General features: G+C 41.8%; 1 protein-coding gene and 1 long non-coding RNA gene across 7 annotated transcripts in view; one reads left to right on the top strand and one right to left on the bottom strand.

Moving 5' to 3' along the window:
• The window catches only part of TRPM2 (transient receptor potential cation channel subfamily M member 2), a 38,784-nt gene that overhangs the window by 17,820 nt on the left and 8,311 nt on the right, over positions 1-12,653 (bottom strand). For all 6 annotated transcript variants that reach the window (XM_083616220.1, XM_083616223.1, XM_083616221.1 and 3 more), the window contains 8 exons: positions 10,873-11,041; positions 9,196-9,376; positions 7,865-8,028; positions 6,944-7,124; positions 4,663-4,724; positions 3,781-3,981; positions 3,577-3,679; positions 1,868-1,989 (listed from right to left, as the gene is read on the bottom strand). In XM_083616220.1, the coding sequence (XP_083472346.1) occupies positions 1,868-1,989; positions 3,577-3,679; positions 3,781-3,981; positions 4,663-4,724; positions 6,944-7,124; positions 7,865-8,028; positions 9,196-9,376; positions 10,873-11,041 (1,183 nt within the window). The remainder of the gene's footprint in view (positions 1-1,867; positions 1,990-3,576; positions 3,680-3,780; positions 3,982-4,662; positions 4,725-6,943; positions 7,125-7,864; positions 8,029-9,195; positions 9,377-10,872; positions 11,042-12,653) is intronic.
• LOC310763714 lies at positions 6,095-7,013 on the top strand. The gene is made up of 2 exons (XR_014548773.1): positions 6,095-6,424; positions 6,660-7,013. It is a non-coding gene; the product is annotated as an uncharacterized lncRNA (long non-coding RNA).

The following is a 12,653-nucleotide window of genomic DNA, read 5'->3' as shown; positions in this document are numbered from 1 at the left end:
CCACAGCATGCTACCCTAAGGGACAACAGGACAATAGTGGGTGAGCCATGCCCACGGGGTCAGTCAGCAACACACGCCACCCCCTCATGGTTACCACTGCGTCCCATTCCAAGAAGTAGCTGGAAGTTGCCATGTTGGCTCTGACACAAAATATGTATGACACAGGTATTATTAACATGCGATTTTTCAAGGGATGCAGGTGGCACTGTGGTGTAAACCACTGAGCCTTGGGCTTGCCGATTGGAAGGTCAGCGGTTCGAATCCCCGCAATGGGGTGAGCTCCCATTGTTTGGTCCCAGCTCCTGCCAACCTAGCAGTTCAAAAGCACGTCAAAGTGCAAGTAGATAAATAGGTACCCTTCCAGCGGGAAGGTAAACAGTGTTTCCGTGCACTGCTCTGGTTTCACCAGATGTGGCTTAGTCATGCTGGCCACATGACCTGGAAAAACTGTCTGTGGACAAACGTTGGCTCCCTCAGCCAGTAAAGTGAGATGAGCACTGCAACCCCAGAGTCGTTCATGACTGGACTTAACTGTCAGGGGTCCTTTACCTTTTTAAAAAGATTTTTCAGTGAGGGCAGAACCCAGCTCTTTAGCATGTCACAGCAACAGGGCAGCCACTCAACCACACTTCCAGTGCAGCAACAACAGGGTTTAAATAACTTGGTTTACCTATCTGTAAAAACCCTAAAAATGTGAAAGTATTCACTATTTGATGAAATGTTACTTGGAGCCCATGGGATAATTCCACCTTACTCTGCTATTGTCTTCTGGTGCCAATTGACCAGGGAGAGTGTTTTCGGCACAGACAATAAAAAATGGCATTTCCCCTGCTTTTTGTGGACACCTCTAAGAAGCATGACGCGATCCCATAAGGCAGTTTACACTTCTGATAAAAGTGGGTGTCTTAAAGATTCCTCAAAGTAGCAAGCTGTAAAGGTTGAGTTTTTAAGAGTTCACATCCAAACGGAAAAACCTCTGGCAATGTAAGAGTTGTTTTGCACCTTCTGACACCACGAGTTCTCTGAATAAACTGTTCTTTGATCATCCCAAGTATGCCTGCCATTGCCAGACAAGCATTATGGCTATTCTGTCCTCCGTATGAACAATAGCAAACAAGGAATGCGTTACATAAGACCATGCATACTGCTGCACTGATCTATTATTCCCTTACACAAAGTTCTCTGGGCAGCTTACAATGCAACTGAGTGAAATATATAAAGGCGAGCCAGGAATTACTGTTGAGATACAACAGGCACCCACAACTTTGCAGAGACTACTGAATACATTTTTGTATTAACAATGCATCTACATGAGAAGCTCTCTGCCTTAAGTGTTCATTCTGTATTGTTTTTAAACCTAGCTTTAGTTGTTTCCATACTGTTTTAAAAACTATTTTATATGTTTTTATGGCATGTTTGCAAATATTAGTCACTTTTTTGCCATGGCAATGCAAAGCTACTTACAAAATGACTGTAAAGAACTAGAAGAGCTGCCATTCCATTACTCTTGACCCTCTCTTCCTCATAATGTGTCTACAACACAACACAACATCATTGCATTGTGTCTCCTCATCCCTGCCTGCCAATTGTGTGAAGGTGGGGAGACACACCTCATGATAACATGTCACGGGTATTACACAGTGTATTGCAGCACATATTAGGGGGAAGGAAGAGCAAAGAGACACAGCTTGGCAGCTGTGCAAGGCAGCTCTTATAACATCTGGTTTCACCCTCAAGACACCCCATCCCTTCCCAAGAGACATGCATGCAGTCAAGCCAAGCCTAGTGCTTTTAGACCCTGCTCTAATTATGCAGCCAGAAAGCAAATATGCTCATTGCCAGTGTGTGTCACCAAAAGCTTTCCTACCTTCCACTCATGATCATCGGTGAAAATCTCACTCCGGGCAATATCCACCCTGTTCCATGCCACTGCAAGCTTCAGCTGGTGGTCCCAGTTTTCATGGCCTATGTGATCTCTGTATCGAGAGGCTGCAATAGAGGAATAAACAAAAACATGGCTGAAACTAGGTTGCAAAGGGCTGACCTTTACTGGCTGTCTCTTACTCGAACTTGAAGGGGAATGAATGGCAAGAGAAACATACAGTGGTACCTCAAGTTAAGTACTTAATTCGTTCTGGAGGTCCGTACTTAACCTGAAACTGTTCTTAACCTGAAGCACCACTTTAGCTAATGGGGCCTCCTGCTGCCGCCGCGCCGCCGGAGCATGATTTCTGTTCTCATCCTGAAGCAAAGTTCTTAACCTGAAGCACTATTTCTGGGTTAGCGGAGTCTGTAACCTGAAGCGTATGTAACCTGAGGTACCACTGCATTGGGAGGCCTAGGTACCTTGCAACATAAACGTATCACTAGCATACCCTTTTGGCCCCCAACTGCTTCTTTAAATATCCTGTGGATTTAAGCACATGTGACATACCCAACATTACTGCCTAGAGCTTGGTTACTCTGAGCATTTTCCAAAGAGACTTTCTTGTTTATGTTGACATTTAATGGCTGGAGCAAAGCAAGTATGGAGTCATTTTAATGTTTCCATTATGTGGCTTGAATGTTTTATTAAGTATTTGAGCTGGGTTTTTTTAAATTGCTGTTACCTCCTATGAGCTGTAAGGTTAACAATCAAACTCAACACATCAAATAAAATGTGTTTGTGTCAAATGACTTTGTCTCTCCTAGGTATTGCTCAACATCCCACTTCATGCAATGTCACAGTTTCGGGTTATGATACCAGGTAGTATTTGCTGTACTGTACAGTTACTGACTCACACTTCCATGTGTGAAAGGGTTAACCTGAGCTCTGGTTGCCAGTGAATGTGGCTTAGCAGGCTGTCAGCAGCCTCTGCCCCCCCCCTCCTTTCCCCCCTTAATGCTTCCTAGAACAAGCAAAGAAGGAGCCATGTAGCTTTGGCTCCCCACTCAGCTGATCCTGTAAGTGAACTGAATCTCTTTAAAAGTGAGTTTTTAAAACCTGCAACTTTGCAAACCCACAGATTGCATGATTCCTTTTGTAAGGAAACAAAGTATGGTACTTTTCTTTTTAAAGTTGTTTGGAACCTTTTCATCTTTGTTTTACTGCCAGATGATGGAGATTTGTTTGCTGTAACTTCTGGGAATTTCTTAAGTAAAAAAAATCACTTATTTCCAAGCTAAGTGTATGTGATTTTTTTCTAGCCTAAGTATTTTAATGGGGAACATTCTTTAAAGCTGGATGAGGGTAGATGCAAACCTAACCAAGTTTTAAAGTTCTTCAAGCAATCACCATTGTGCTTAACTCTGCTGCTGGAGAGTATGAATCTCTCTTCCAAGCCTCTCTCTCCAACAGTATTTTGCCCACTGCATATGGTGATCAGGTGTCCTTGCTGTGCCTCCACTTCCATGGAAACAAATCCCTCAAGGTAAGTGAAGTCTAAATTATGACACACAAAAGGTTCTACAGTACAGTACTGTCTTGTGCTGCATTCTGAAGCAATATCACATTCCAACATAAGGGGATGTCCTAAAAGAAACAGTTTCACTTACTGATCTCTGTAGCTCATCTGCAACACCCACTGCACTTCTCACCTTTGAGCATTGCTTGAAGAATGGCTACATCGACATCCTGTTGTCCATCCTTGCCTTCCCTGAAGATGGTCAAGAGCTGCCTGTTGCGCACAATATCCTGGATCTGCAAATGCCAAAGAAAAGGTAGGACTGAAGGTCCTAGCTCATGATTGCAACTTCACCAACAAAACCCAGTAAAAGCTGCACAGAGACCATTTGCCTTACCTTTTTGGTCCATTCCACAATCTTACTCTCAGTAAACTGCTCATAGCTCTCTTTGAAGAATATGCTCAGTTTTTTCTGAATGAGGGAGATGCTTATTTGGGAGATGGGCAGATTAGCCACTTGAGCAATGACATCAGCCACCCGTCCTGAGCCTTCCACAATCACACAGGGGGTGCCATTGGTAATTGCATTGTAGATGGTCTGTAGAACAGAATACAGGAGCATGACTACATTTGAGCTGGTGCTGTCTCATGGACATCACTTTGATATTGCCACTAAGTTCAGAATCAATTTATGAATTGATTGAGCTTGTAGAATGACATCTTGGAATTCTGAACTGTATCATATCACATGGCACAGGTGGGAGATCATATTTCGGAATATATATGCTCCTTGTAGGAGCATATCTGGGATTAAGGAGTAGTATAGAGAACTTCTTATGTGAAGGAAAGTTTACAAACATGATTCTCCCATCTGCTGTCTTAAGTGATGTAGTTCAGAATTCCACCTTGCTCTGCCACTTCATTTTGCCGATCAGCATGTTGAGCAGGTTTCAACAGTTTTAGTGTGATTCTCATTGTTTATGGCTAAGGCATATTCTCATATCTTCTGCTATGCAGAATCTCTTTGCTATGTGTGAGTTAAAAGGGCTTGAAATGTACAAGTCAGAACTCTCTGTGCCCACACAGCCAGTCCCTGCTTTGTAGTTACAACTAGATGTGTTTCTGCAATGTCACACAGACACCACAAAAGTGGTAACCATGTGATTGAGGCACACTGTGCTCTGAGAGAGAAATATCCAGGGGTTAACAATTACTGAATTCTCCTACACTCTGCTTCTTTTCCCATAATTAGTTGCCCTGATGCCTGTAGAGTACTTACATCAAGAGTCCCAGGGCCACCCTCGAGTACTACACAAACGATTGGTATTTTAATGGCAACTCCTGTAAGGAAATAAAGGCTCAGTCAGTCCCATGTGCCAAAAGCTAGTCATTCTTTCCCTTCTTGCTGATGCCCATTGGCAGTTACCTTTGAATCCAGTTAAAATGAACAATATTTATCTCAAATAACATTAAGAGCAATCAATTAATAGCAGCTACATAATTAACATTTCTAATGATGATGAACAAACGCAACCACCATCACACAAATAAGACAGCGTTAAGCCACAACTGGTTACTTACTCACTATGGTATCAGTTGTTTGTTGCTTGCAGTCAGTCCATTTGCTTATTTCGTTTAAATGATTTTTAGGGGAAAGTATCAGAGCAACATACAATAGGAGTGATAAAAGGCCAATATACAATCATATAAAAAGTAATAACAGGATACAGCAACAGCAGAAAACGTGTGCAAAAACATCTTTGTAGTTTTTTTGTTTGTTATGAAAACCTCCACCTCCTCTTATACTTTGCAGCCCGTTTTATTGCTTATATAGAAAATAAAACCATGTCAAACTGTAAAGTCAGATTCTGGTTGGGATTCACCCCATAACATGGCTGCCGCAAACCACAACTTTGCCTACTACCCTTCCAAGGCAACACCCTTAGCATTTTTCCATTTCTGCAACAAGCATAAAGTCATTCTTTGGAGGGTTTTTTTCCTAAAATCAGGCAGTATAAAAATTTTAATAATATAAATAAATACAAGATTTGAATTTATACTCACAAAAATAGATAACATAATTTGGCTCACTTAACAACTTGCTCCCTGGTTTATCACAACTGCCAGTATGTACCCTTATGCCAGCAGCTTCTCCAGTGCAAAGCCGTTGTCTCATCCTGTTACTTTAGCTAATCAGACTTTGATATAAAACCATCTGAGTAGGAATTCCATTTGGGTTTTCATGGATATCAGCTGAGGTAGACCTGAGAGGCATACATTGCCACAGGGAATCCCATTGTTTTACTCTAGTTCTTCATGGAGGTCATTTTCTCATTGATTATTGAGACCTGAGAATCCCTTAGAATTGATATATCTCAATAACACATGTATTTTTTAGACCAGGTCTTTATAACTCCTCAATTTCTGGTGACTATTCATTTTCTTCCACCTTCCTTAGGTCTCTCCATAACTTCTTTTCTTCAGGTCCAACTGTCACCAACTTCTTTTTCCCACTTGCCCTTTCCCATCATTCTGTGCCCCTCCCTTCATTTGCCCCGCATTCCACCATGTCACAAGACTAGCCATTTATGCTGTCACAACTAGGAACATAGGAGCTGCCTTAGACAAAGTCAGACCATCAAGCTCACAACTGTACACTGAACAACGACAGCACTCAGACTCTCTTTAGAAAACAGTCATTCCCAAAGACTGCAGTATCAAATGGAAGAAATTGCATACCACTGGAAGCAACAACCAAATCTAAAGAAACAACTGTTCTTCCCTCCCATCTCTAACAACAGTGCCCCTATTATATGGATGTTGATTCAAGGATTCAAGTCTTTTGGCACTTTACCTTAGCAAATAATTTCCTGATATTTCAGTGTCCTGATATTTCATGATCTCTCCATGATCTCTCCATGATGTCTCCATCTGACATCATCAAGGCCTAATGCAGAAGCCTAAAAATAGGGAACCTTTGGTCCTCCAGGTGTTGATGGGCTTAAAACTTATATTGAATCTATTCCTGTAAATGTACAGTGGTACCTCAGGTTCAGAACTTAATTCATTCTGGAGGTCCATTCTTAACCTGAAACTGTTTTTAACCTGAAGACCACTTTAGCTAATGGGGCCTCCCGCTGCTGCCGGAGCACGATTTCTATTCTCACCCTGAAGCAAAGTTCTTAACCTAAGGTACTATTTCTAGGTTAGCAGAGTCTGTAACCTGAAGCATCTGTAACCTGAAGCGTATGTAACCCAAGGTACCACTGTAATAAGTTTCAACTGTTTTTAATTCTGAATTTTAAATAACTGAAACCCACCCAGGGACTTATGATGAAGGGCAAGTAATCAATTTAACAACAACCAACCTGGCTATTGACCATGCTGAATGGAGCTGATGGGAGCTGAAGTCCAACAGAACCTGAAACAAGTTCTTCATCATTGGCCTGGCTGACATAAATGAATTCCAAACTAAACAAGCCTTAGAGGAGGGAAGGGCTCAGATTGTACATCAGACTTTTATCAGTAATGAGATACCCTGTATATTGCATCACAATTACCTTCTTTCACCTTCGTTTGCTCCGAAATGAACTTCTCAAGTCTGGTCCTCAAGGGGATCTCCACACCATATTTCCCATGTGTCCCATCATCCACTAGGATGAAGTGTGAGTGATTACTGTCCAGGCAAGAGAGGTTCCCTTGAGTCTCCTCATCCAGGACATATTCAGCTGGGAAGCTACCCTGTAAACATCCAGGGGTTGGGGGGGGGGAAGTGGTCAAAAACCAACAAAGGACTTAATTATTGGGGCTCTAACTCTTGCTTGGGTTTGCATAACATGCTTCACTAAAATCTTCTTGTAGAGGAATGCCTTATCTTTAGAAAATGTGGCATGTTTTTTGAAAGTGGGCATGTTGAGGTCTTTTTCTAGTACCAAAACAAACGCTACAAATGGTGCTTACTTTTCTTAGAGTTTGATGAGGTAGCAGTGGGATCTGCAGGGTGTTAGAACACAAAACTTTCCACTCCCCAAGAAATGGTACTTGTATATGATTGGTCTATATTTATAATGCAGTACCATTATAATGAATTGTACCTGTATATGATTGGTTTGCATTTATAACTTATAACTTACTGCTCATCCTTTTTCATCTGTCATCAAAGTCTTAACAAAAGAAAAAACAAAAACTTCTTTTTGCAGTGCACATGTGATCCTATACACCTGTTAATTTCACCTGTTTCCTTCCTTTTCTTTTTTCAGCAGAAGCTTAAATGCAAATTGGATTAAGTATATTGGGGGTGGGGTGAGAAATTATATGGATATACCTGCACACTATTTTAGGAACAGTAAGCACGTATGTATATGAAATATAGCCATATTTCCACCAGGATAGAACAGCCAAAATGACATTAAATATGACATGTATGGGATTGATCTGTAAGCATCCTATTCTTCTAGTAGCACAGCCTGAAGATGGCTCACCATAGGGCAGATGAGGCTACTCCGGTTATGTACTGTCCCCCATGTTGCAATGCCAATGGTGATAATCTCTCCTTTATAGTTGCTGCTCATGCTGAAGTCCCGTACTGCTTCTCCAACTTGCTTCATCACGCCAGCATGAGAACCACCAGTGATGATCCAGGCACCTGGGAAACAAAAAAACATGACTGGATTAATGCCAGCTACTTCATTTCTGAATCTTTGTTCAGGATTAGGGAGTAATACTTCATTTTAATAATAATAATAATAATAATAATAATAATAATAATAATAATAATAGTAACAACAACAACAACCCTGCCAGCCATTTAGTCTGGTGGAGTTGAGTGTTTGTTACCCACTGCTATGAAGTCTTTTTACTGGCTCTCATTTTAGCTTTCTGATCTACTTTTGTTGGGAATTTTATTTTAGGGTTTATTACTTCTTAATGAATGAAAACCACCTCAGGGGTCCATCTGATTCTTAATGATTGAAAGAAGAGGTCAAAATATTGTTATCAGATTAGGGATTGGGCTGGGTGGACTCTTTGTGTCCCTTCCATCTTTAGGTGTCTATAGTTGTTAGAAGAGGCTGCTAAAATGGTCACACTGGTTGAGATACATTTTGCACAGCAAAACCCCCATTTTAAAAAATGGAGATTAGCTTAGGGCTGCCATACATCTGGCATTTGTCCGTCGAAAATGGTGTGGTGTCCAGGTGGAATTTTTAGAAAGCAGCTGAAAAGTCTGGAAAATCCTGGGTGTGTGGCAGAAGCATTGGGGTTTTTTTGGTGATTTTCCTAAAAACTTCAATTTATTTACTTACAAAAAACAGCTCAACAACTTTTGTGTCTAGATTTTCACTTTTTGAAATATGACAATCCTAGCTATTGGCTCTTAATGGCAAACTTTATCAATGGCTAGCAAAAATCTGAATGATATGTCCATAGTACACATCCCTACACATAGCAGCTTGAGGCAGATAGAATCAGACAAAAAGGACAGATTTTGGACTTCTGGACCTCTAAAGGTGCTGCAAGACTTGATGTGGATGCAGTGAACTTTGGTGGGGGTGTCAGTTGGAGTACTTGATGCTGTATCTCCACTGAAGTGCAACTTGTATATTTGTGAATAAATACAAATATTACAAAACACCAGTAAGCTTCCAGTGATTTCTTTCCATTTGAAACAAAACCTGAGTACGTGCTGCTTCCTTGTAACCCTCTTACCATCTGGAGAAGTGAGGGAGCAGGTAACAATATTACATAAAGAAACAGAGAAACAATACAGGAATATGTCCTTTATTGGTGGCTTTGGAGCAGGATTCTGCCTTACCTGTTGTCTGCGCTACTTTAACAAGCCCCCTCCGGAATATGTTTTTCAGTCTCAGCTTCATGTTGAAGTTTTTAGCTCCTCCTGTCACAGATATTAAGAGGTTGGGTATATCAAGTCCCCAGTGCTGCGTCATCAGCTGGTAAATTACGCTTGGAGGGGTATTACAGGAGACACGCACAAACTGCAACAGGAGAATAAAGTAAATAAAGCACAGATGGTATGAGAAAGCTATTCTATGATTCTAGCAACTATGGCCAATATCGTAAGAGTTCCAGGCTCTCCACAGGCCCTCCCATTTAATTCAAGCATCCAAGGAGTCTTGTGAATCAGCAACATATTCCCAAAGCTTTGTGTCTGAGTGGAATAGGAAGTCACAAAGACAATGTAGAGAATATCTTCTGTGACTTTTTTGGGGGGGGCAGAAATCTATTTCAAGCTACAAAGGGTTCTTTTTCACTCAGAGACAACTCTTCTTATTGTTCCACTTATTATTTATTAGAGAATATAAACCACTTGATAAAAATCTCCAAGCAATGGACATAAAAATTATCAGTGTAGCACTGATAAATTCAGCAAATATTAAAAACAAGTGTACATGAATAAATTATGTGTCTGGCTAGGCTTGCTAAAATAAAATAAAGAAGTTTTTATCAGACATCTAAAATAGTACAGTGAGGGTACCTGCCTAAGGTTAATAATTCCCAGTATCTATGCTATGCAAGCTCTATTTCTGGACATTTTGGGAGCTGGGAAAAACAACACATAATGGCGGGCTGTGGAAACAGGTGCACTAACTGTGTTCCCCTCCCCACCCCACTCTGTAAGTTGAAGGGTGACAGGAAATAAATGTTCTGCCTCATGTAGGGAGCCTCCACATGCAGAAGCAGGCTCCCCACTCCTGCCAGTTGCTCCCCTTATCACAAAAAACACTATTCAGCTGAAATGCTCCATGATGAATCTACATGAACTGGTACCTCCACCCAATGTCACACACACCAGCTTGCCTCAGCCTGAGGTTCATGCACTTAGAACAAACATCTGCAGTGAGGGAACATTTGCATGCACAGCTTCCTCTCTGCAGACATTCAAGCTCTATATGCAGACATCAGGCACAGATGATGAATGACACTGGGGGTGGGACTACCTTGGGGGTGGGCTGCTTCAGATATTGATTCAGTGCATAAGCATTTCAACTGAATGGGACTAAATTGTCACCTTCAATACTGTCAAGATTATAATTTTGAAATGAGACACATGCAATTGGTCGTGCCTGCATGGCTGTGGGATTATTAACAAAAACAATAATACCCTGCTCATCTGGCTGGGTTGCCCCAGCCATGAAGAGTTATAGCAACAAAGTAGGATATACTCGTTGCATAGGGGCTAGCTTGGAGCCCCCATAACATTTAAAAGATACCTAGTAGGTTAGAATCCCAGAGTATAAGTACAGTGTCTTACTTTACATTCTTGCCCTTGCAGCCTGAACACTTAATCAAAAATTTAATTGGCAGGTGTTTTTTTAACCCACTTCCCTTACAAGCTTTATAAACAATGCTCTCTTCTTAGCTTCCAAATCTTGCTAGAAATCCTTGTGGCCTACACAACTTTCAACTGCTATGAATGCTAACCACTCATGTTGAAGTAGTAGGCTCCAGTCCCTTGCATGTGCTAACTCACCTTCCCTGTTTTCTGCCCCACGGTTGTGAAGCTGAGATCCCCAAAAGCATCTGTTGGCACTTCCTGGACGTGTCTTCTGGGATCCCATTCTTTCCCCTGAAACATGGCAGGCTTTATGGCCTCCTCCAAGTGCTGCTCCCTGAGATAGCCACACTCACACACTACTTTCCTGGGGGGAAATAAAACACCACCATTGAATCTAAGAAGCTACTTGGTAGCCTTTTCAGAGCAGCCTGCTGGATCCACAATAAAACAGAGGGTTATACTTATAGCAATTCATGAAATGACTATTACGTGGCTTTGCTAGAGTTGTCAAATTTCTTACAGGACAGAACTTCTATGGCTTTAATCATTGTGCAATGGAGTAAATTTTGGTGCACTCAAGCTGTACTGTTCTTCATAAGCAACATTAAGTTCAGATACGAGATGGTGGCCTCTGGATGGTTTCATTATGTAGTTTGTACTGGACTTACTTGAATCTGAGACCTGCGTGGAGTAATAGGTTTTCCATTGGTCTTGTATTCTTGACAAATAATTAAAAAAAAGATAGCTTCCTGACTAGTGTATCTTCTAAGCCAGCCATAGGCAAACTTCGGCCCTCCAGATGTTTTGGCCTTCAACTCCCATGATCCCTAGGTAACAGGACCATTGGTCAGGGATGACTGGAACTGTAGTCCAAAACATCTCGAGGGCCAAAGGTTGCCTATGCCTGTTCTAAGCCTTCCATGACAGTGGAGCATAGGGTCTCCAGGTCTCACCATTCCATAATTCACAATTCACTGCATTTCCTTTCTCAAAATTTTGGATTCCTCCTGTGGCACCTTAAAGACTAGCACATGCACTGATGCATAAGCTTTCATTAGATCCATCTGTTTTGTGTACTGAGCATATGATGATAACTGCTCAAAAATCTTGTTCATGCTGGATTTCAGTCCACCCGTTAGTAGACAAAGTACAGTGGTGCCCCGCAAGACGAATGCCTCGCAAGACGGAAAACCCGCTAGACGAAAGGGTTTTCCGTTTTGGAGGTGCTTCACAAAACGAATTTCCTATGGGCTTGCTTCCCAAGACGAAAATGTCTTGCGAGTTCCTGCGGGGGTTTTTTCCTCCCCCCCCCTTTTTCCCAAGCCGCTAAGCCGCTTATCAGCTGATCCGCTAAGCCGCTAAACAGCTGATCACTAAGCCGCTTATCAGCTGATCCGCTAAGCCGCTAATCAGCTGATCCGCTAAGCCGCTTATCAGCTGATCCGCTAAACCCGCTAAGCCGCTAATAGCGCTAATCCGCTAATGGGCTTGCTTCGCAAGACGAAAAAACCGCAAGACGAAGAGACTCACGGAACGGATTCTTTTCGTCTTGCGAGGCACCACTGTATTGATCTCTTGGCAAGCTACTACAAACATCACTATTTTGGAGTGTTTGCTAGCACATGCTAGCAGCTGAATTTCATCCATACTAGCAAATGTGCATGATCAGTTTTGCCAGGGGCTGTGGGGTATCAATCATAGCATTTCCAAGTGACTTTTGCCTCAGCTACTCCCCACAACCTGGCCAGGTGACATGAATAGGTCCACAGGTGTTAACAGGATGACAATTCCATCCTCTAAATACAACTCAAGATAGCTTTTGTGCATGAAGATTAACAGTGCAATCCTATACATGCCTACTCAGAAGTAAGTCCCACTGAGTTCAGTAGAGCTTATCCTTAGGTAAGTGCATATAGGATTACAGCCCTAATTGGTTTTGTTTTAAATTGGCTCCTAGGACAAACATAATATATATC

Source organism: Podarcis filfolensis (genome assembly GCF_964270895.1).
Source record: "Podarcis filfolensis genome assembly, chromosome: 5".
NCBI lineage: Eukaryota > Metazoa > Chordata > Lepidosauria > Squamata > Lacertidae > Podarcis > Podarcis filfolensis.
Note: the sequence above shows the minus strand (reverse complement) of the source record. Positions and strands in the feature narration are given on the sequence as shown.